Source organism: Hemitrygon akajei, chromosome 2 (genome assembly GCF_048418815.1).
Source record: "Hemitrygon akajei chromosome 2, sHemAka1.3, whole genome shotgun sequence".
Lineage (NCBI taxonomy): Eukaryota > Metazoa > Chordata > Chondrichthyes > Myliobatiformes > Dasyatidae > Hemitrygon > Hemitrygon akajei.
Genome location: NC_133125.1, coordinates 152024376 through 152046636, shown reverse-complemented (window position 1 = coordinate 152046636; position 22261 = coordinate 152024376). Strand labels below are relative to the sequence as shown.

General features: G+C 49.6%; 2 protein-coding genes across 5 annotated transcripts in view; one reads left to right on the top strand and one right to left on the bottom strand.

Annotated features, from left to right (window-relative positions):
* The window catches only part of LOC140721120 (zinc-binding protein A33-like), a 30757-nt gene extending 25746 nt beyond the window's left edge, over nucleotides 1-5011 (top strand). Inside the window, exon 6 of the mRNA XM_073035994.1 lies at nucleotides 4532-5011. Coding sequence (XP_072892095.1) covers nucleotides 4532-5010 — 479 coding nt within the window. The 3' untranslated portion in view covers nucleotide 5011. The remainder of the gene's footprint in view (nucleotides 1-4531) is intronic.
* An 8545-nt stretch (nucleotides 5012-13556) lies between these two features.
* The window catches only part of LOC140716943 (ral guanine nucleotide dissociation stimulator-like), a 127384-nt gene continuing 118679 nt past the window's right edge, over nucleotides 13557-22261 (bottom strand). For all 4 annotated transcript variants that reach the window (XM_073030099.1, XM_073030109.1, XM_073030118.1 and 1 more), the window contains exons 17-18: nucleotides 21123-21237; nucleotides 13557-17771 (exon numbers count right to left, since the gene is read on the bottom strand). In XM_073030099.1, coding sequence (XP_072886200.1) covers nucleotides 17602-17771; nucleotides 21123-21237 — 285 coding nt within the window. In that variant the 3' untranslated portion in view covers nucleotides 13557-17601. The remainder of the gene's footprint in view (nucleotides 17772-21122; nucleotides 21238-22261) is intronic.

Below are 22261 nucleotides of genomic sequence, written 5' to 3'. Positions count from 1 at the left end.
GGTCACTTCCTGGCACTGTCGCTTGCTGAACCAGTGAACTGGCAAGCATTTTAAATCACAAGAGATGCTGGAAATCCAGAGTAACACGCACAAAATGCTGGAGGAAACCAGCAGGTTAGGCAGCATCTATGGAGGAGAATAAAGAGGTCAATGTTTCAGGCCAAGATCCTTCATCAGGGCTGGAAAGGAAGGAGCAAACAGCCAGAATAAGAAGGTGGAGGGAGGGGGAGGAGTACGCGCTGGCAGATGATAGGTGAGGGAGAAGGTGGGTGGGTGGGTAGGGGAGGCAGGATAAAGTGAGAAGGGAGCTGGCAAGAGTGAAGGAGGAGGAACCTGATAGGAGAGGAGAGGGCACCATGGGAGAAAGGAAAGGAGGAGGGACACTAGAGGGATGTGAGGAGAAGAGAAGGGGCAGAAGGAGAGCCAGAGGAAGGTGATGGGCAGGTCTGGAGAAGAGAAGGGGTAAAGGGGTAAGAGAGGAAATGAAAAAAGAGAGGGGGAAAGTTGGAGAAATTGATGTTCACGTCATGTTGGAGACTACCTGGTCAGAATATGAGGTGTTGTTACTCCATTCTGAGAGTGGCCTCATTGTGGCAGTCGAGGAGGCCATAGGCCGACATGTTGTTCCATTGCCTCTGGGTCTGTAGTCAGATCACAGAACATACGTAGAACAGTACAGCATAGGAGCAGGCTCTTCAGTCTGTGCCAAACATGATGGTGAATTAAAATAAATCTCTTCAGCCTGCACATGATCCATATCTCTCTATTCCCTGTGTATTCATATTCACTAAACTCCACCAACGTATCTGTTTCTACCACCACCCCTATGGACTCACCACTCTCAGCGTAAACAAACTTTCTCCCCTCGCCTTAATTTCATGTCTGCTGGCATTTAACACTCCTAAGTTGAGAAAAAGATTCTGTCTACACTATTGGTGCCTCTCATAACTTCTATAAACTTCTGTCAGATCTCCCCTCTGACACTCCAGAGAAAGCAACCCAAATTTGACCAACCTCTTGTTATAACTTCAATCCAGGCAGCATCCTGGCAAACCCTTTCCAGAACTTCCAAACCCTCCTATAATGTGGCAACCAAAATACTCCAAACATGGTTTGATTAGTTTTACCTGACTTGTTCCCTGGCCCTGGCCAGTGAAGGAAAATGTGCCTTATGCCTCCTTTACCAGCCTATCTAACACATTGGCACTTTCACAGAGATACAGATTTGGAACCCAAGATCTGATGGTACATCAAAGCTGTTAAGGGTCCTGTCTTTATTTGTATACTTTCCCCTAGCAATTGACCTCAAACACGAGGAAATCTGCAGATGCTGGAAATTCAAGCAACACACACAAAATGCTGGTGGAACGCAGCAGGCCAGGCAGCATCTATAGGAAGAAGTACAGTCGATATTTCGTCAGGACTAACTGAGAGAAGAGATAGTAAGAGATTTGAAAGTGGAAGGGGGAGGGGGAGATCCAAAATGATAGGAGAAGACAGGAGGGGAGGGGGAGGGTGTGATATACTGCGACCGGTGCTCCCAGTGCGGCCTTCTATATATTGGTGAGTCCCGACGCAGACTGGGAGACCATTTCGCGGAACACCTAAGCTCTGTCCGCCAGAGAAAGCAGGATCTCCCAGTGGCCACACATTTTAATTCCATGTCCCATTCCCATTCTGATATGTCTATCCATGGCCTCTTCTACTGTCAAGACGAAGCCACACTCAAGTTGGAGGAACAACACCTTATATTCCAACTCCTGTCTTCTCCTATCATTTCGGATCTCCCCCTCTTCCCCCCACTTTCAAATCTCTTACTATCTCTTCTTTCAGTTAGTCCTGACGAAGGATCTCGGCCCGAAACGTCAATTGACCTCACATTATATTCCATCTGCGTGGCCTCCACCCTGATGGTATGAACATCCATTTCTCGAACTTCCTGTAATTGCCCCCCTCCTTTCACCGTTCCCCATTCCTGTGTCCGTCTCTCACCTTATCTCCTTACCTGCCCATCACCTCCCTCTGCTGTTCTTCCCCCTTCCCTTTCTTCCATGGCCTTCTGCCCTCTCCTATCAGATTCTCCCTTCTCCAAGTCCTTTATTTCTTTCACAAATCAACTTCACAGATCGACATCTCCCCTCCTGCTGTCCCGGTTTCACCTATCTCCTACTTCTTCCTCCCCTCACCCCACCTTCCTGCTCTGATTTCTCCTCTTTTTCTTCCCAGGCCTGATGAAGGGTCTCGGCCCGAAACGTTGATTGTTTACTCTTTTCCATAGACGCTGCCTGATCTGCTGAGTTCCTCCAGCATTTTATGTGTGCATTGCTTTAAGCATGTCGAGATATGTAGGGTCCCGACTTACTGAAGGGGGAGGGTCGCTGCCTCTCCGCTTCACAGATCCTGGTTCAATCCCAGCCCTGTGTCGGTGTGGAGTTTGCACGTTCTCCCTGTGACTAAGCGGGTTTCCTCCCACATCCCAATGATGTACAGGCCTGTGGGTTAACTGGCCTCTGCAAATTGCCCGAAGGGTGGAATTTAGGGTTAATTGATGGGAATTTGGGGGAGAATAAAATTGATGAGTGTAAATAGGTGGTGAATGGACTTAAAGGGCCAAAGGGCCTGTTTCTGTGAGTGTTTGGTTTTATAATGTGACCTGCCTGGGCTGGACACCGCTGGAACAGAGGATCGGCTGATCCCACTTCAGTGGGAGGGATTTGCGCCTGTCTGTTTGACTTTCACAGTCAAACTATTCCACAGGCTATTCCACAGTCTGTCCCTGGAAGTTTATTGTTTCACCAGACGCAGTCCCAGAGAGAGGCTAGAGCACTGCAAGAATAGAACTGCTGACTCCCAGCTCTGGTGACCTGGCTTTGATCCTGACCTCTGGCGCAGTCAATGTGCGAGTTTGCTCGTTCTCCCTGAGCCTCCCCCGGGTGGCCCCATTTACTCCCACATCTGAAAGGCGCGTGGGTTCATTGGGTTAATTGTTGCGGTATTTGTCCCCTGGGTGAACGAGAGCAACTTCTTCCAGAGTAATTGGAATTCTTTATCTTGGCAGAGTCCCAGAGAGAACAGCATGATTGAGGCCCTTCAGCTCACTGACTCCATGTTGGCCATCAACAATTCATCCCATTTTATTCTTCCTCACATTCTTGCCAACTCCCCCCAGATTCTATTCCTCACCCACACACGGGGGCTGGTGGGGGGGGGGGAGGATTCACAGAGGCGTACGAGGGGTGAGATAATGTGAATGGTCACAGTATTTTTCCCAGGGTTGGAAATCGAAAACTGGAGGACATGGGTTTAAAGCAGGAGGGGAAAAATTTAAAGGGGGCCTTTGGGATAACTTTTCACTCAGAGGGTGGTGTGTGTACGGAATGAGCTGCCGGGGCAGAGGCAGAGATGGGTATAATTACAATGATTTGGATAGGCACATAGATAGGAACGGTTTAGAGGGATATGGACCAAATGCAGGCAAATAGGACTAGCTCAGATGGTAATCAGGGTTGGAGTGGACGATTTGGGCTGAAGGGCTTGTTTCTGTGTGACTCGGTGATTATGTCGTCCCCTGTGCCTGAAGTGTTTCCACCAACCAACCTGGGTGCTGTCTCATGCCGCTGAACCTACAAATATCAAGAGCAGCACACAAAATGCTGGAAGAACTCAGCTGGTCAGGCAGCATCTACGGAGGGAAAATGAACAGCCGACAACTTGGGCTGAGACCCTTTCTTGGGACTGGAAAAGAAGGTGGCAGTAGTAAAATAAGAGGCTTGGGTTGGGGGAGGGGGAGGAGCACAAGCTGGCAAGTGATCGGTGAGACTGGTGGGGGGGGAAGGTGAATTGCTGGGGGAGGGAGGATGAAGGGGAATGATGTGAGGAGCTGGGAGGTGGTGGGTCAAAGGGCTGAAGAAGGGGGTCTGATCGGAGAGGGTAGCAGACCATGGAAGAAAGGGAAGGAGACAGGAACTGGACGGAGGGGATGGGCAGTTCATGAAGGTGGGAGAGCGGAAGAGAAGGGGTGAGAGGGCCACAAGATTAAGGGAAAATAAACTGGGTAAGGAGGGGGAGAAGCAAAAACAAGGGGTGCTTATCGGAAGTTGGAGAAATTGATGTTCACGCCATTAGGCTTTGAAAATACCGAGCTGGAATATAAAGTGTTGCACCCCCTACCTGAGTTTGGGCTCATTCTGCAGTAGAAGAGTCCCACGCATCTTCTTTTCCAAACCAGATGGAGAGTCTCAATCCAAAATGTCAACTGTTCATTTCCTTCCGCAGATGCTGCCTGACCTGCTGAGTTCTTCCAGTATGTTGTGTGAGTTAATGTAGTACCACACAGTTTGTGCCCTTTAGACCATAATGTTGTCCCGAGTTTCTAACCTACTCCACAATTAATCTCACCCTTTCCTCCTACACAGCCCATAACCTATAGCTTTCTTTCATCTATGTACCTAAGAGTCTCCGAAACGTACCAGCCTCCACCCGTGAATGTGCTTGCCCAGTCACTGATCCTGCCTTTCTCACCTCCTCGCAGTGCCAGCCCCGTTGACACTGGACCCGGGCTCTGCCAACCCGTACCTGGTCCTGTCGGAGGATCTCACCGCCGCCAGATACTCCTACGCCTCACAGCAGCTCCCCGAGAACCTGGAGCGCTTCAACTTCTGTGCCTGCGTCCTGGCCTCCGAGGGCTTCACCTCCGGCCGACACTACTGGGAGGTGGAGGTGGGTGACCAGCCGGACTGGGACGTGGGGGTGGCCGCTGAGTCCATCGACCGTGAGGGCTGGGTCATCCTGACGCCCGAAAACGGCTTCTGGACCTTCGGCCACGTGCAGCACCCTAGGATCGGTGTCTACCTGGACCATGAGGCGGGTCAGGTGTCCTTCTACCGGGCAGACGACATGACGCACCTCCACACCTACGTTGACTCCTTCAGCGAGCGCCTCTTCCCATTCTTCTACCCGAGTGCTGACTCCAACGCCAAGCCCCTGAAGATCTGTCACCTGCACATCTAAAGGTTGGGGGGAGAGGGGGGTTGGGGACTGATGGATGAGGGAATTGTTTATGGGCCACCGTGATTGCAACAGGACAACATTCCCTGATGCATCTTTGTTGGGGGTGGTGAAGACCCAGCTGAGGTGGAAGTGGTATGCAACAAAGTTCCCATCCCTCTTCACTCCTTGGAAAGTTGAGGGTGAAGTGCAGCCTCCAAATTCCCAGGAGCTCCATGTTCCACATAAAGCCTGCACAAATTAAACATTAAAATCGTAGGCCATAAATATAGGTTCGTAATTAGGCCATTCGGCCCATCAAGTCTGTATCGCCATTCCATCGTGGCTGACATTTTTTCCCCAATTCCCATTCTCCTGCTTTCAATCCCTTTTACCAACCAATATCCCAATGGCTTGGCCTCCACAGCCCTCTGTGGCAACAAATTCCACAGATTCGGTACTTCTGACTGAAGAAATTCTACCTCATCTCGGTTCTAAAGGATCTGCCTTTATTCTGAGACCGGAACTCAGATCCTCGACTCTCCCATTAATGAAAACGTCCTCTCCACATTCACCCTCTCCAGCCCTTTTGGTATCTGGTGGATCTCAAAAAGATCTCCACCCCATCCTTCTGAATGTTATCAAGTGCAGGTTAAAGCCATTAAACGCTCCCCATGCATTAACCTTTCATCCCCAGTTCACTTATGAACCTCCTTTGGACCATCTCTAGGGTCAGCACTTTCTTCCTTAGAGATAGGGCCCAAAATTGCTCTCAGTCTGAACACTTTACAAACCTCAGCAGTACATCCTAGTCCACTCAAACTGAATGCTACCTTCACATTGCCTTCCTTCCTACTAACTTAACCTGCAAGTTAACCTTGCAGGGATTCTCTCCCCACTTAGAAAATTGCCTATGGCTTTACTCTTCCTCTTAAAGAGCCTAATTCCACACTTGCCTACGCTATCTTCCATCTGCCACTGGTTGACTCACTCTCCCAACCTGTCCAATTCCTTCTGCATACTCCTTGCTCTGTGGCATCATGTTCTTCCATGGATAACAGCAATCCAAAATGTTTTCCTTGACAATCCCGTTATTCTGTTTCCCATGCCAGTGTTTTAAATCCAGATCCATCTCGTTTGCTGAGTTTAAATCCTCCTTTGGTCCTGGGCTCCTGGTCATCAGGAATATCTTCCCTGCCTCGAACTTGCCCTGTCCTGCCAGAAATTAGTGGGTTTCTGTAACTGTCATGGGGCATAGTTACACAGGCCCTTTATGGAAACAGGCCATTTGCCCCAACTGGTTCATGCTGAACAATTTGCCTAAACGAGCCAGTGTTATGTTAGGGTAGGAGTGGGAAGGTTTATTATGTGTCATGAATAAGACCATAAGGTAAAGGAGCAGAATTAGGCCATTTGGCCCATTGAGTCTGTTCCATAATTTCCCTCTCGGCCCCAATCTCCTGCCTTCTCCTCATGTCCCTTCATGCCCTGACCAATCAAGAATCTATCAACCTCTGCCTTAAACATACCCAATGACCTGGCCTCTACAGCTGCCTGAGCAATGAATTCCACGGATTCACCACTCCCCAGCTAAAGAAATTCTTCCTCGTCCCCATTCTAAGTGGATGTCCCTCTATTCTGAGGCTGTGTTCTCTGGCCTTGGATGCTCCCACTATAGGAAACATGCTCTCCAAATCTACTCTATCAAGGCCTTTTGGCATTCAATAGGTTTCAATGATATTTCCCCTCCATTCTTCTGCATTCTAGTGAGTACAGGCCCAGAGCCATTAAACACTCCTCATATGATAAGCCTTTCAATTCCGGAAGCATTTTTGTGAACTTCCTTTGAACACTCTGCAGTGTCAGCACAGCCTTTCTAAGGGGCCCAAAACTGCTCACAGTACTGCAAATGAGGCCTCACCAGCCCGCTCCACCCACCTGGCAGACCACTCCACCCTCCTGGGAGCCCATTCTACACACCTGGCAGCCCCTTCCACCCACCTGGCAGACCGCTCCACCCACCTGGCAGCCCCTTCCACCCACCTGGCAGACCACTCCACCCACCTGGGAGCCCATTCTACACACCTGGCAGCCCCTTCCACCCACCTGGCAGACCGCTCCACGCACCTGGCAGTCCGCTCCACCCACCTGGCAGCCCGCTCCACCCACCTGGCAGCCCATTCTACACACCTGGCAGACCGCTCCACCCACCTGGCAGACCGCTCCACCCACCTGGCAGACTGCTCCACCCACCTGGCAGACTGCTCCACCCACCTGGCAGCCCATTCTACACACCTGGCAGCCCCTTCCACCCACCTGGCAGACCGCTCCACCCACCTGGCAGACCGCTCCACGCACCTGGCAGCCCATTCTACACACCTGGCAGACCACTCCACCCACCTGGCAAACCACTCCACCCACCTGGCAGCCCCTTCCACCCACCTGGCAAACCACTCCACCCACCTGGCAGCCCCTTCCACCCACCTGGCAGACCATTCCACCCACCTGGCAGACCGCTCCACCCACCTGGCAGCCCCTTCCACCCACCTGGCAGACCGCTCCACCCACCTGGCAGTCTGCTCCACCCACCTGGCAGCCCGCTCCACGCACCTGGCAGCCCGCTCCACACACCTGGCAGCCCGCTCCACACACCTGGCAGCCCATTCTACACACCTGGCAGCCCATTCTACACACCTGGCAGCCCCTTCCACCCACCTGGCAGACCGCTCCACCCACCTGGCAGCCCATTCTACACACCTGGCAGCCCATTCTACACACCTGGCAGCCCCTTCCACCCACCTGGCAGCCCCTTCCACCCACCTGGCAGCCCGCTCCACGCACCTGGCAGCCCGCTCCACACACCTGGCAGCCCGCTCCACACACCTGGCAGCCCATTCTACACACCTGGCAGCCCCTTCCACCCACCTGGCAGCCCCTTCCACCCACCTGGCAGACCGCTCCACACACCTGGCAGCCCCTTCCACCCACCTGGCAGCCCCTTCCACCCACCTGGCAGACCACTCCACGCACCTGGCAGCCCGCTCCACACACCTGGCAGCCCCTTCCACCCACCTGGCAGCCCCTTCCACCCACCTGGCAGCCCATTCTACACACCTGGCAGACCGCTCCACGCACCTGGCAGTCCGCTCCACCCACCTGGCAGCCCCTTCCACCCACCTGGCAGACCGCTCCACGCACCTGGCAGTCCGCTCCACCCACCTGGCAGACCACTCCACACACCTGGCAGCCCCTTCCACCCACCTGGCAGACCGCTCCACGCACCTGGCAGACCGCTCCACACACCTGGCAGCCCCTTCCACCCACCTGGCAGACCACTCCACGCACCTGGCAGTCCGCTCCACCCACCTGGCAGACCACTCCACACACCTGGCAGCCCCTTCCACCCACCTGGCAGACCGCTCCACCCACCTGGCAGACCGCTCCACCCACCTGGCAGACCGCTCCACCCACCTGGCAGACCGCTCCACACACCTGGCAGCCCCTTCCACCCACCTGGCAGACCGCTCCACGCACCTGGCAGACCGCTCCACGCACCTGGCAGCCCGCTCCACACACCTGGCAGCCCATTCTACACACCTGGCAGCCCGCTCCATCCACCTGGCAGCCCACTCCACCCACCTGGCAGACCGCTCCACGCACCTGGCAGCCCGCTCCACACACCTGGCAGCCCGCTCCACACACCTGGCAGCCCGCTCCACACACCTGGCAGACCACTCCACACACCTGGCAGCCCATTCTAAACACCTGGCAGCCCGCTCCACCCACCTGGCAGACCGCTCCACGCACCTGGCAGCCCGCTCCACACACCTGGCAGCCCGCTCCACACACCTGGCAGCCCATTCTACACACCTGGCAGACCACTCCACACACCTGGCAGCCCATTCTAAACACCTGGCAGCCCGCTCCACGCACCTGGCAGACCACTCCACACACCTGGCAGCCCATTCTAAACACCTGGCAGCCCGCTCCATGCACCTGGCAGCCCGCTCCACCCACCTGGCAGCCCATTCTACACACCTGGCAGAACGCTCCACCCACCTGGCAGACCGCTCCAGCCACCTGGCAGACCGCTCCACCCACCTGGCAGACCGCTCCACGCACCTGGCAGCCCATTCTACACACCTGGCAGCCCCTTCCACCCACCTGGCAGACCGCTCCACCCACCTGGCAGCCCATTCTACACACCTGGCAGCCCCTTCCACCCACCTGGCAGACCGCTCCACCCACCTGGCAGACCGCTCCACGCACCTGGCAGCCCATTCTACACACCTGTCACCTTCTTTGTCATAACCCTGTCAGATTCCCTTTAAATCTTTCCCAGCTCACCGTAAAGCCATGCCCTCTAATTTAGACTCTCCTACCCTGTATCAAAAAGCCGATGAAACAGATCTGGAATGAAAAAGCTAGCATCAGGAACAAAATAACAGGATTGTTAATGGGCAAAAAACACGTGAATTCTGTAAGTCTCCATGAAGTCTCCCCTCAGCCTCCTAAAGGGGCAATTAAGGTTAGGCACCATGTCCCAGCAGCATTTTGTGAGCATTCACCCATTTTCACCCAGGAAATTTCTGCAGCTTCTGCATTGTGAGCTATGCCCCTCAAACTAGCTCCAAAGTCCCACCTCTCTCTTTTCCTCCCCTATCTTGTTCCTGTTCCCCTTGGTGGGTCCGTCCTGCTCTCTTGATGGAATAAGCCAGCAAGCAAAACATAGGTATCTCCACTGGCTGTGGATTTCCTAGACCTATAGCAGTGAACCGAACCTATAGCAGTGAACCGAGACCACAGCAGCAAACAAGAGTCTCTACTTAACCTGTTGCAAAGTCTATAGTGTGCACGTGGAATTGCAAAGAATAAGTCAAGTGTTATTGCCTCAGCTGTAAGAATACCTTGCAGATGGTGGTTTGCAGAATTCTGTGGCATTTCCAAAGAAACATTTCTCAATAAAATGTTTGTTTTATGTACAAATGCGAGCATTTTCTTTCATGGCGTGCCAAGCTGAATGTTACTGGAAGCAATGCTGATTGGATAACCAGAGCTTCCTCTTGCCCTAACTTTCCTGGTCCACGATTGGGCAAACGGATAGCCATGTTCGCACTTGGTCCTAGCAACTGACAGCCAATCAAATAGGCACATGAAAGTAGGAAAAATGAAGGATTGTGGGTGGTGCAGGAGGGAAGGATTAGATTGATCATCGAATAGGTTTTTATAGGTCAAACATCGGGGTCTGGCAATCCACACAGTACTGTACTGTCGTGTGCAAGGATAGCCTAGCAACCAGTGGCCAATGAAAATGGAGAGACTGATAGACCTTGGACACTGGATTCTGAAGCAAGGAATCAGGCTGTTGGAGGAACTCAACTGGTCGGGCAGAATCTGTGGGGGGAAATGGACTGTTGACATTTCGGGTTTGGACCAGACCAGTGACTGTCAGAGTTCCAAGAAAGTGGCAACACAGGCAGACAGGGTAGTACCGAGACACGGAGCTCTCTCACCTTTATAAGTCAGGGCATAAACATCGACAAATCATTTCCTCCCGCAGATGCTGCCTGACCCGCCAAGTTCCTCCAGCAGATTGCATGTTGCTTCAGGTTCCAACATCTGCAACATCTTGGCTCTCTGTATGTGCTGAGCGGTTACGTTGTGACTTTACAACAGTCCTATTGGGCTGCACTTGGGACTGCAGTGTGCAGAAAGCCACAGAGAATTGTGGGCACAGCTCTGCACAACATGGAAACCAGCCCCTCCCCTATGGGCTCTGTCTTCACACCTCACAGCCACAGCCAGCACAATCAAAGACCCACCCAAGCCGGACATTCTTCTCTCCTCTCCTATCAGACTGAAGATGCATATCACCAGGCTTAAGGACAGCTTCTACCCCACTGTAATCAGACCAGTCAATGGTTTCCTAACAGAACAAGACGGACTCTTGACCTCACAATCTAACTCATTATGATTTTGCACCTTATTGTCTACCTGCACTGGACTTTCTCTGGAGCCGTTGCACTTCATTCTGGATTGCTACTGTTTGGCCTTGTAAATGATTTGACCTGTATGAAAAGTGTACGAGGCAAGTTTCTCACTATACATCAATACATGTGACAATGATAGGCCAGTTCCAGTTCCTAATGAAGGCAAATAGAAGTGAAGAATGACAAAAGGGTTAGCATGATGTGGAGGGCCAAATGGCCTGTTTCTCTCTGCATGCTCGCTCACTCTATTTGACAGAATGACCTAGCATCCGGTATCCAGCGAGCATCATTAGAACGCTCTTCCACACCATACAGTAACCAATGATCATCACCAATGGGAATGATGTTTCACCCACAAGCAGATCTGCATCATCTGAGGAAATGATGTGTCATCCAGCAGCCAATGAGCATCTTCTTAATGGCTCAGTCACCCATTGGCCTGTGAAGGCCAAAATGGCAGGTGGACTAGAAACCAGTAGCCAGTGAAACACAGGACACAAGGATAAGAAAGCATCATCTTTTGCCAGTGGATACCATCAGCAAAACTTTACAGCTGTTGTTGGTGAAACAGTTAACCTCCAGGAAAAGACTGTGGAGGAACCCAAGGGGATTCCGAACACAATTTTAAGCAGACGGGAGGTATTCCCATCACAACAAGTAAAAGATATTTACAGCAATGGGAATCATAGACCCTGTGTCCCAAGAGTGTCCAGCTCTGTGAGGCCACATTATAGAATCATAGACTCACTGCCCACTAAGGCTGTGCTGCCCATCAACCACTCATTTACACCAATCCCATTTCATTCTCCCACATCTCCATACCCCCAGATTCTACCCCTCATCCACACACCAGGGGCAATTACAGCAGACAATTAACGTCTGTACAAGCAGGGAGGAAAGCAGATTACCTGGACAGAAACCCACATGGTCACATGGGGAACATGCATATCCCACACACAGACGGTGCCAGAGGTTGGGATCAAACCCCGGTCTCCCCAGTTGTGAGGCAGTGACTCTACCTGCCCCCAGATTGTAGTAGATTCAATTTTGCTCTTACCAGTGATGCAAATGTGCATGCATTGGGGGAAGGGAAATGTGGCGGGGAGGAAGCAGTTTCACCAGCTGCAGAAGACCGAGAGCAGAAATGGAAAGCAGAGCTTTGAGCCCCGCAGTTTCACTTCTACACCACCTGTACAGAACCGTATCAGGTCTATGCAGAGAATCAGATGGTTAGAGTTGTAGACTCATGCATTACAGATGTAGGCCCTTTGGACCACCAACCACCCATTTACAACTACCCTGTTTTAATCACTTCTCCAATGCCCCCTTCCCATATATACCACTGCACTCCCCCCTCCCCCCCCCCCAACAGAGTGCGATTCAAGCATCTGGGGTGCAGCCCATTCCAGGTTGTAGATGGAAGAAAGGCTGCTGGAGGAACTCTGTAGCTCAGGCATCATCTGTGGGGGCAAAGAGGTGGTCAAAGTTTTGGGTGGAGACCCTACATCAGGACCATAGGCTGGGAGACTGTGGTTTGAATGTGGTAGGAATGTGGGTGGGTTTGGATTTAAAGTCTGGATTTCCTGTATATTTTCCCACTCCCTTTCAACACATTGGGTTCACTGGGAAATTTATTAAGCTGCGGAATAATGTAAAAGTAATGAAATAAAAGTGCAGCAGCTATCCCATACCAAGGAACTCAGCAAGTCCACAAGCATCTATGGAGGCAGGTCCTTCCAGATCAGGGGTTCCCAAACATTTTTATGCCATGGACCTCAACAATTAAGCAAGGGGTCCATGGATCCCAGTTTGGGAACTGTTGAGCCAGATGGAGGTTCTTGACCCTAAATGTCATATTTCCCTCAATGGATGCTGCCTGACCTGCTGAGCCCCCCCCCCCCCAAATACTTGGTGCATTGCTGTAGATTACAGCACCTACAATCTCTGGTGTCTCTGAAATCCAGATGCACCACAGCTTGGTATACCAACTGCTCTACACACGATCTCAAGAAACTTCAGAGAATCGTAGACACAACTCAGATCATCACTAAAACCAGTCTCCTCTCCATAGACTTCTTTTGCTGCCTCAGTAAAGTAGCTGGCAAAATCAAAGATCTTGAACGTTCTCTTTTGAACACGCTGAACATACCCTTTTCTTCACCTTCCATCAGGCAGAAGATACAAAAGCCTGAAAGCATGTAAGGACAACTTCCATCCTGCTGCAATACCAGTATTAAACAGTTTTCTAGTACAATAAGATGGAGTCTTGACCTCATAGTTTACCTCCTTATGATCTTGCAAAGTATTATCCATCTGCACTGCACTTTCTCTGCAGCTATTAAACTTTATTCTGCATTCGGTTATTGTTTTACCTTGTTCTTCCTCAATGCCTGAGTAATATTTAATCTTTATGAACAGTATGCAAGACAAACTTCTCACTGAACTTCAGTACATGTAACAATACTAAACCAGTTTTAATTAACATCCAATAATCTAGAAACTTCATCAGTCGATCACCAACAAAATCCAAGGGAAGCCAGATTATCAGTGTTTTATGAGCCAAGAAGATACAAAGAGATGTAGGATACAAAAAGGCCAGTTCTTTATTTTAAGACCATTGCTCCTCCTGAATATTTGAAACAAATAAGTCACTTTGTAAGCTGAGGTGGGAGTTTGAGATCAAAGAGTTCTTCTCAGGCAAATAAGAGGGCACAGAACTCCCCACTGACACTTCACTACAGTCCTGTGCAAGTTTTGTGCAGTTCTGGTCACTTCCTTAGAGGGAGGATGTGTATAGCGGATCTTGATGTCCATGTTCATAGCTCCCTGAAGTTGCTTGCATAGGTTGATAGCATGTTAAAGAAGGCATATGGAATACTTGTCTTTAATGGTCAAGGCATTGAGTTCAAGAGTTGGGAAGTTGCTTTGCAGCTTGAGAAAACCCTGGTTAGGCCACATCCAGAGAATTGTTTTCAATTCTGTTAAGCCCATTATGGAAAGGATGTGGAGACTTTGGAGATGGAGCTGAGGAGGGTTACCAAGATATTGTCTGAATTTGAGATACAAGGAGAGGTTTGACAAACTTTGATTGTTTTCGCTGGAGCTGAGGGGGCAATCGGACAGAAGTTTACAAAATTATGAAAGGAATAGAAAGAGTAGACAGTCAGAAACTTGGTCCTGGGGTAGAAATGTCTAATATTTGAGAACATGGATTTGAGATGAGAGCAGAACAGCTTGAGGGGGATTTCCAGGGCAAGTTACTGGTTTATTGCACAGAGAGTGGTGGATGCCAGGGGTGGTAGTGGAAGCAGATATAACAGTGGTGTTCAAGAGGCTGATAGACACATGAGTGTGTAGGGAATGGCAGGATACAGACGATGTACATACAGATGGGATTTTGTCTCATTTAGCATCATGCTCGGTGCAGACATTGTGGGCCAAAAGGCTTGTTCCTGGGCTGTAGTTTTATGTTCTGTGTATGTTGTATGTGCCTGGGGAACATTGTCACCGGGACAGTACCTCAGGTGAAACATTCAACTGGGGCCACGCTGGGTGATCTTGAGAAAGGGGTGTTTACAGAGGAGAGCAACCCCTCCCCAGTGACCCAGATATTTACTTGTCTGGTCATTAGCCAGTTGCTGTTGGGAGATCTTGCTGACCACCTCAGAATACCGGACCGAAGAATTTCCTCGGCCAGGATCTCATTGGGCATAAAACCCTTTGGCTCCTGAGGTGTGGTTTGGAGTTGGGGAAGCGTTACCGAAGTACAGGTTGAAATTCTCCACTCTGGTATTCCAAGGTGTAGCAATTCCCAATGTCTGGAATGTTTTGAGACTGCTGTTCAAATCTCTAAAAAATAATTTAATCCAACTAAAATCTACAATTACCTAAGATCTGTACTAATCTGTTACTAATTAACCTACCAGTCTGCAGTCTCAGCCAACAGTGTTTCCAACTTACAGAAACGTTGGGATATGGATGGTTCTCGGTGACTGGGGAGTGTCCATACTTAGAACAGTTCTCCTGCTCGACGGAAGACAATCGAGGGTATTTTCTGTTGTTCCGGTACTTATCAGGCCTCAAGGATACCAGAGCTTCAAACTGCACCTATCTTGTATATCTTAGAGGCATTTTAATCCTGTACTGTCAAACTCTACATCTGAATCATTCAGTCCCATCGCTAGTTCTTTAAGAACAAGTCAACTTGAAGAAACCACCTCAGCTTACAAAACTAATGTAGTGAGAAAAATGTTAAAGCGTAGTCAGAATGACATTTCTACCATGCCTCAGTCATTAAAACATCTCACAGCAGTGTGGTCAAACTAAATTTAACATTTAGCTACATTGGGTGAAATTGGACAAACAAAAGCTTGTTCAAAGAGTAGGTCTTACAAATTCTTCAGTAACTTGTCAACCAGATGGCTTCATCGATGGTTTATCATCTCTGCAATCATAGACTCACGCTACTGGAGATTATGTGGAGTCATGAAGTCATATAGTATAGATATAGGCCACTTGGCTCAGTAAGTCCACACAGTCTCTCACACTGGGGGCAACTTTACAGCGACCCGTTCATCTGAACGTCAGGATGTGGGGTGGAACTGGTGATCCCGGGGGAACGCCAAGCGTCACAGGGAGAACGTGCAGACTTGGATCAAACCCAGGTCGCTGGAACTGTGGGGCAGTGCTTGAGTGACAGGTGACGGACAGCCTGGAGGTAGAGCTCTTCGATATTGGTCGACCAACCCCAAAAGCAGACTGTTACTGGGACTGAATCGTCAGTTCCAAGTTCCGTTGAAATTGTTATACAGCAGAGGTTTGGACAGACAAGCTTCTGAATGACTAAACCACTGAGCCATCTTATTCTCCCCATTTTATAACCTCTGCTCTTTGGATTTTTTTTTTGTTTGGGTCTGCAGGAAATTCAGGAACACACAGAATTTAGATAATGATCAGAGCACAGAGTTGGCCATACAGTTTAGACTGGCAGTCCACATCTTTCCATCATAATGCCTACAGGATGGACTGTACATCCAGAGCATAAATAGCAACATCAGAGCAACACAAGCTGAAACATTCTCAGTTGGCACAGACCGTGCCTTTTACATGTAGTGTTATCAGGGTACACCTCGTTTATAGGACTCCAAGTGTCTGTAGTGAAAATCATCATCTTCTGGCTAAGATCTTTCTTCACACTCTGGTTGTCTGTGATGGGATGAACCCCCGTAGTGATATTCACTTTGTTCTGGAGACAGGTGGGTCAAGCAATGGCAAGGGAGATGGATAGGAAGGCACTTCTGACGTGAAAAGGTCCATTTTCCACCAAGCCTGCTGACCTTCTCGTGTTTCAAAGCCAACGGGGAGTTGGGAGAAGGAGTGTGATTGACTCTGGTCAGTTCCAACAAGGGTCTGCCAGAAGACTGTGGCCTTGGGAAAAGCAGCTTTGCAAGATTATCCCTCCATGTCCATTTGTAGCTCAACACCAACCCATCGGCTGTCTCTCTAAGCACCAGCAGCTGCTGGGAATTGTGAAGGACATTCTGGAGTGGGATGGAGGGTAGTGCGAGGCGGCTCAGGTCAGAAGCAACAGGTGCTTTGAGGGAGTGGTGGAGAGGTGACAATCATTTGTGGTGGGGAGGTGCAGAGGCAGTGGGAATTATCCACTGGGTTTGCAATAATCCCATAGGCTGATCAACTAGGCACCATTGCCACTGTAGTGAATATCCAAAACCACGGTGTGTGGAAAACACTCAGCTGGTCAGCCAGCATCTGTGGAGTCAGAAACTGCTCTGTGACTCTTCACCAGTTCTGACTGGGAAGGTTGATGAACGTTAACTCTGCTCCACTCTCTACAGATGCTGCCTGATCTTCTGAGTGTTTCTTTCCTTGACCTGAAGAATTACCTCTGCTTCTCTCTTCACAGATGCTGCTCGGACCAATGGCTGCTTCCAGAGTTTTCGGTTTCTAGCTCCACCCCCTCGCATCTGCAGGGTTTTATGCATCGGTTTTTGTACCCTATATAGCTGCCACCCCTCACCTCACCGACAGATTTCCCCACAAGGTAATTCTGCATGGAATAATGAAAATGGATCTGGTGCACAGAATTCCAGCACAGGAGAGGATTTCTACAAGAGCTGTCTGCACAGATCAGAAACAAGTGTCCTTTTGCTGGAGAGGCTGGTCTGAATTCTTTGAGCTTGTCCTCCACATCGCCAATGCCTTTGGACTTCCTGCTTCCGAGAGTCATTCAGTGCCTGCCACACTGGTAAGTGATTGCCATCTCAGAGGGCAGATGCTGGTCATTCTCACCCAGGTCCATGGGGGGTCTGAATTCTGAGGAACTACCTTCAAAGGTGCTTCTAGGAAATGGAATCAGGAAAGTTCACCCCAGACTCCCTCTTTTGCAGATCTTGGGCATGGGCAGGAAGGGAGAAGGGGGAAAAATCTCAGAGCAAATAGATACCGAAGCCATCCTTGTCCAGGGAAAGCATCACCAGTCAGCTTCCATCAGCAGGGGCTGTGTGGATTTTGTGCTGGTTCCTTCCGCCCAGCTTCGACTGCAGCCCGGCATCATGAGAATGCCGGTAAGCTCGCCAGAACTGGTCCGTTCCAGGAAGCCCACCCTCTAGAACAGGGCCTTGGCGATCTTCATGCCCTTGGAGCGGATTTTTGGGAACGGTGAGCCGTGCTCCACCCTGTGCTTGGGAGAAGGCTGGTCCTTCCTCCGGAGGAGGAACTCGCTGCTGGTCGAGGTCATGGCGTAGAACACATTGGCATTGTGAGGGATGGTGAACTCTGTGGGGAAGAAGTGAAATCATGATATCACACTGGATACAAATCTGGCCAGAAAATCCAAAGAGAATCCAAAAAGTAAATCCAAAATATTTGAAGTTCTTTTGGAGTTAACCTCTTCCTGTTCATGTCTGCACTTGGCTCAGCCATTGGTGACTTCCCCGATGTACAAAATCTCAATCTCAACCCTCTTCCCAACTACTCTCATCAGCTTCTCTTACAGCATTCATTGGGATGTGAAACTAATGGGACAAAGGCCATTTGGCCCATTGCATCTGTGCTGCAAGGCAAGTACCAACCTGGACTAATGCCACCTGGCAGCTTTGTCATTTTCTTACTGATCTTAGGAAGTGGAGTGAGGCACACGGCCCTGTGGTGCTGAGGAGAAGATGACTGTGATCTTCAAATTCCTAGGTGTAACCATCACCAACAGCCTGTCCTGGTCCAATCACACGGACCCTCCAGCCAATAAAGTGCAGCAGCACCTCTACTTTCTGAACAGCTAAAGAAATTCAGCACTCCCCCGTGGACCCTCACAAGTCTTTATCAAGGCACCATAGAAAGCATCCTATCTGACGCATCACAGCTCCTTATGGAAACTGCTCTGCATGTGAGCACAAGATACTGTGTCCAGTGATCCCAGTGTGGCCTCCTATATATTGGTGAGACCCAGTGTAGACTGGGAGACCATTTCACCGATCACCTATGTTCCATCCGCCAGAAAAAGCAGGATCTTCCAGTGGCCACCCATTTTAATTGCACTTGTCATTCCCATTCCGATATGTCTATTCATGATCGTGATCACTGATATGTCTATTCATGATCACTGTCGTGATGAGGCCGCACTTAGGTTAGAGGAACAACACCTTATATTCCATCTGGGTAGCCTCCAACCTGAACATGAACATTGATTTCTCAAACTTCCGGCTATGCCCCCTTCCTTTTACCATTTCCCATTCCCCTTTTCCTCTCTCACCTTATCTCCTTGCCCACCCATTGCCTCCCTCTGGTGCTCCTCTCCCGTTTTCTTTCTTCCATGACCTTCTGTCTTTTTCACCAATCAACTTCCCAGCTTTTTACTTCATCCCTCCCCCTCCAGGTTTCACCCATCACCTTGTGTTTCTCTCTCCCCTTCCTCCACCTTTTAAATCTACTCCTCAGCTTTTATTCTGCAGTCCTGCCGAAGGGTTTTGGCCCATAGATGCTGCCTGGCTTCCACAATACTCCAAATGAGGCCCCACCAATGTCTTACACAACTTCAACATAACATCCCACCTCCTGCATTCAATACTTTGATTTCTGGAGGCCAATGTGCCAAAAGTTTTCTTTACAACCTTATCCATCAGTGACGTCACTTTCAATGAATTATGGACCTGATTTCCCAGATCCTTTTGTTCATAGTTTGAAAACATGTTCAGTTCAGCTTCTATACCACGGTAAAAGGATCTTGGAACAGTGCCCCTGTGGAATAAGATGATGCCTTGTGCAGCTTTCTCTGTAACTGTAATACTCTTTCCTGCATTGTGTTATTGTTTTCACTTGTACTACCTCAATGTACTGTTGTATTCAAACAGTCTGCATGGATGGCCTGCAAAGCAGTTCTTCACCGTACCTCGGTACGAGTGACAATAACACACCAATATGCAAATTACCTAGAAGGAGATTATCTGACCCATCAAGTCTACTCTGGCTCACAAGGCAATCCCATTCCCCAATGACTTGTTCTGCAACCTTCCCATCAACTCCCCTACCCCAACCACAGTTTTATTTTCCTGCAACATGACTTCCTTACACCTATGCTCAACATAAGACCATATGACATAGGAGCAGAATTAGGCCATTCAGCCCATCGAGCCTGCTCTGCTATTCCACCATTGCTGATCCAAGAACCTACTCACTTGCCTTCTCACCATATCCTTTGATGCCCCAACCGATCAGGAAGCAACCAACTTCTGCCTTAAATATCCCCAGGGACCTGGCCTCCACCTCAGTCTGTGGCAGAGCCTTCCACGGATTCACGACTCTCAACCAATGACAGCAAGCAGCTACATGCCTTCTTGCACGGCCGCTCTCATGGAGCTCTGGACTTGGATCCCAAGATCTACCATTAAATGTACGGTATACTCCCCCTTACATTAGACCTCTCAAAGTGCAACATCTCATACTTGCCTGAATTAAACTCCTTCTGTCATTTCTCCACGCATATCTGCAACTGATCTATCTTCTGTTGTGTCCTTTGACAATGCTCTACATCGTCCACCCATCCAGGTCGTTTATTCATTCAGTGGCCATTTTATTAGGGACTGTACCTCCTGAGTGTACTTCTGCTGCAGTGGTCCATCCACTTCAACGTTCAACATGTTGTGTATCCAGAGACACACCACTGTTGTAAAGGGTGTCCATCTGAGTTACAGTCACCCTCCTGTCAGCTTGAATCAGTCTGGCCATTCTCCTCTGACCTCTCTCATTAACAAGGCATTTTCACCCACAGAACTGCCGCTCACTGGATGTTGTTAGTTTTTCACTCCATTCTCTGTCAACCCTGAGACTGCTGGGCATGAAGATCCCAGGAGATCAGCAGTTTCTGAGATACTCAAACTGCTTTGTCTGGTATCAACAATCATTACACCGTCAAAGTCATGGAGTGCATTTCTTCCCCATTATGATGATAGGTCTGAACAATAACTGAACCTCTTGACCATGTCTGCATGCTTTTATGCATTGAGTTGCTTCTATGTGATTGGTTGATTAGATATTTGCATTAATGAGCAGGATTTCAGGTCTATCTAATAAAGTGGCTGCTGAGTGTATATTACAAACAAAGGTCCCAGCGCAACACCACTGGCCATGGATCTCCAGCCAGAACAACACCCACTAACCTACCCTCTACCGTTTATGACCAAGCCAATTCTGAATCCAAACTACCAAATCATCTTGGTTCCTGTGTTTTTAAATCAGCCTACAATGCAGGACCTTGTGAAATGACTTACTGAAGTCTGTTTAGACAAGATTCATACCACATTCTCATCAGTCACCTCAAAAAAATTCAGTCACGTTTGTAAGACAAGACCTGCCATGCACAACACAGTGCTGTCTGTCTGTTCGTGTGTTCTTTTTCCAAATGTACATAAATCCTATCACTCAAAACTCTCTCCAATAATTTCCCTAGCACTGATGTGACTGAGATCTCCTCTCAGATTCTTGTGCATCTAAACCTAACGAATCCACGCTCTCTTCATGGAGGTCCTACCAAGGATCAGCCTAGTGAACTCCCTCCTTTGTAAGAAGAACCCTCCTGGCATTCTGCACACATACCCGCTCTGCTCTGCTGCCAACCCGGCCAAGCCTCCTCACCTTTATCCTCTGATAAGATCTGCACCAACTCATAAGTCCCCGCTGATCGTGGGTCCTGGTTGTGTTTCTCCAGAGCTTTTCCAACTACCGCAGGGGTCTTGTCCTGACTGGATACCTGCAGGAAAAGGGGAGGTGGTGATTCAAAGGGCTGATCTGCGGCTCTGAAGTAATGATCCCAGCAAAACCAGTCCCTCTCCCTGGATGCAACTCTCCTGAGGTGTCCATATTTCTTTATGAAATGGGGGACCATTTTGACCCATGCCAGCTTGTTCCATTATCTCCCGCTTATTTCTCCATAAAGTACTTCCATCCAATCCCCTAGATTCTCCTGCACTGGGTGGCAATTTTAAAATAACCCAATACTGAACATCAGGAACCGGAAACTCCCAGTGGGAAGCCATCATGGTCAAATGGACAATATGTAAACCGCACACAGTTACAGCGCCAGAAACAGGGATCAAACCCACGCACTGTGAGGCAGCGGATCGACCCACCGCACCATGATGCCGCACAATTCCCAGATCCCTGAACCTCTCTGATTAAGATGCGGATCCTCTGGACTCTTTCCGCTCCAAGTTTGCCACTTCCTGTGTGGCTCACGTTGTCAGGGTGAGACAGGAAGTGGTCCACGAGTTCGTCACTGTGGAAGTGAAGGGGGCAAGCTAGGGTAGGTCCAAGACGTGGTGGACAATGGAGGACACCAGAAGGTTTGCTACTTCTGCCTGTGGGGGTGGGGGGGGAGAGAAGGGGTGTTTAAGCAAGAGTTCCAGGTGGATGGGAACTGGAGCACCAGAACAGATAGTGCAGTAGGTGTGGAGAAAGATGTCGTGAAGCCTGCGTACAAAGTCAGGTTGAGCATGATGAGACTAATGTTCTGAGCTGCTTATATTTCAACGCAAGCAGTAATGTAGGAAAGGTGGAAGATCTTAGGGCATAGATCAACACTTGGAACTATGACAATGTAGCCATGAGTGGCACTTGGTTGCAAGAAGAGCAAAACTGGCAGCTCAATGCTCCATTGTGTAACGGGGTTTTTTTTCTTTTTCTTTGTTACTGTGTATGTAATCAAAATGGCGTCTTTGTTTTGTTACAAGTAGGAATGCTGGCGCCTGTATTAATAGTAGGAATGCTAGGTTCTT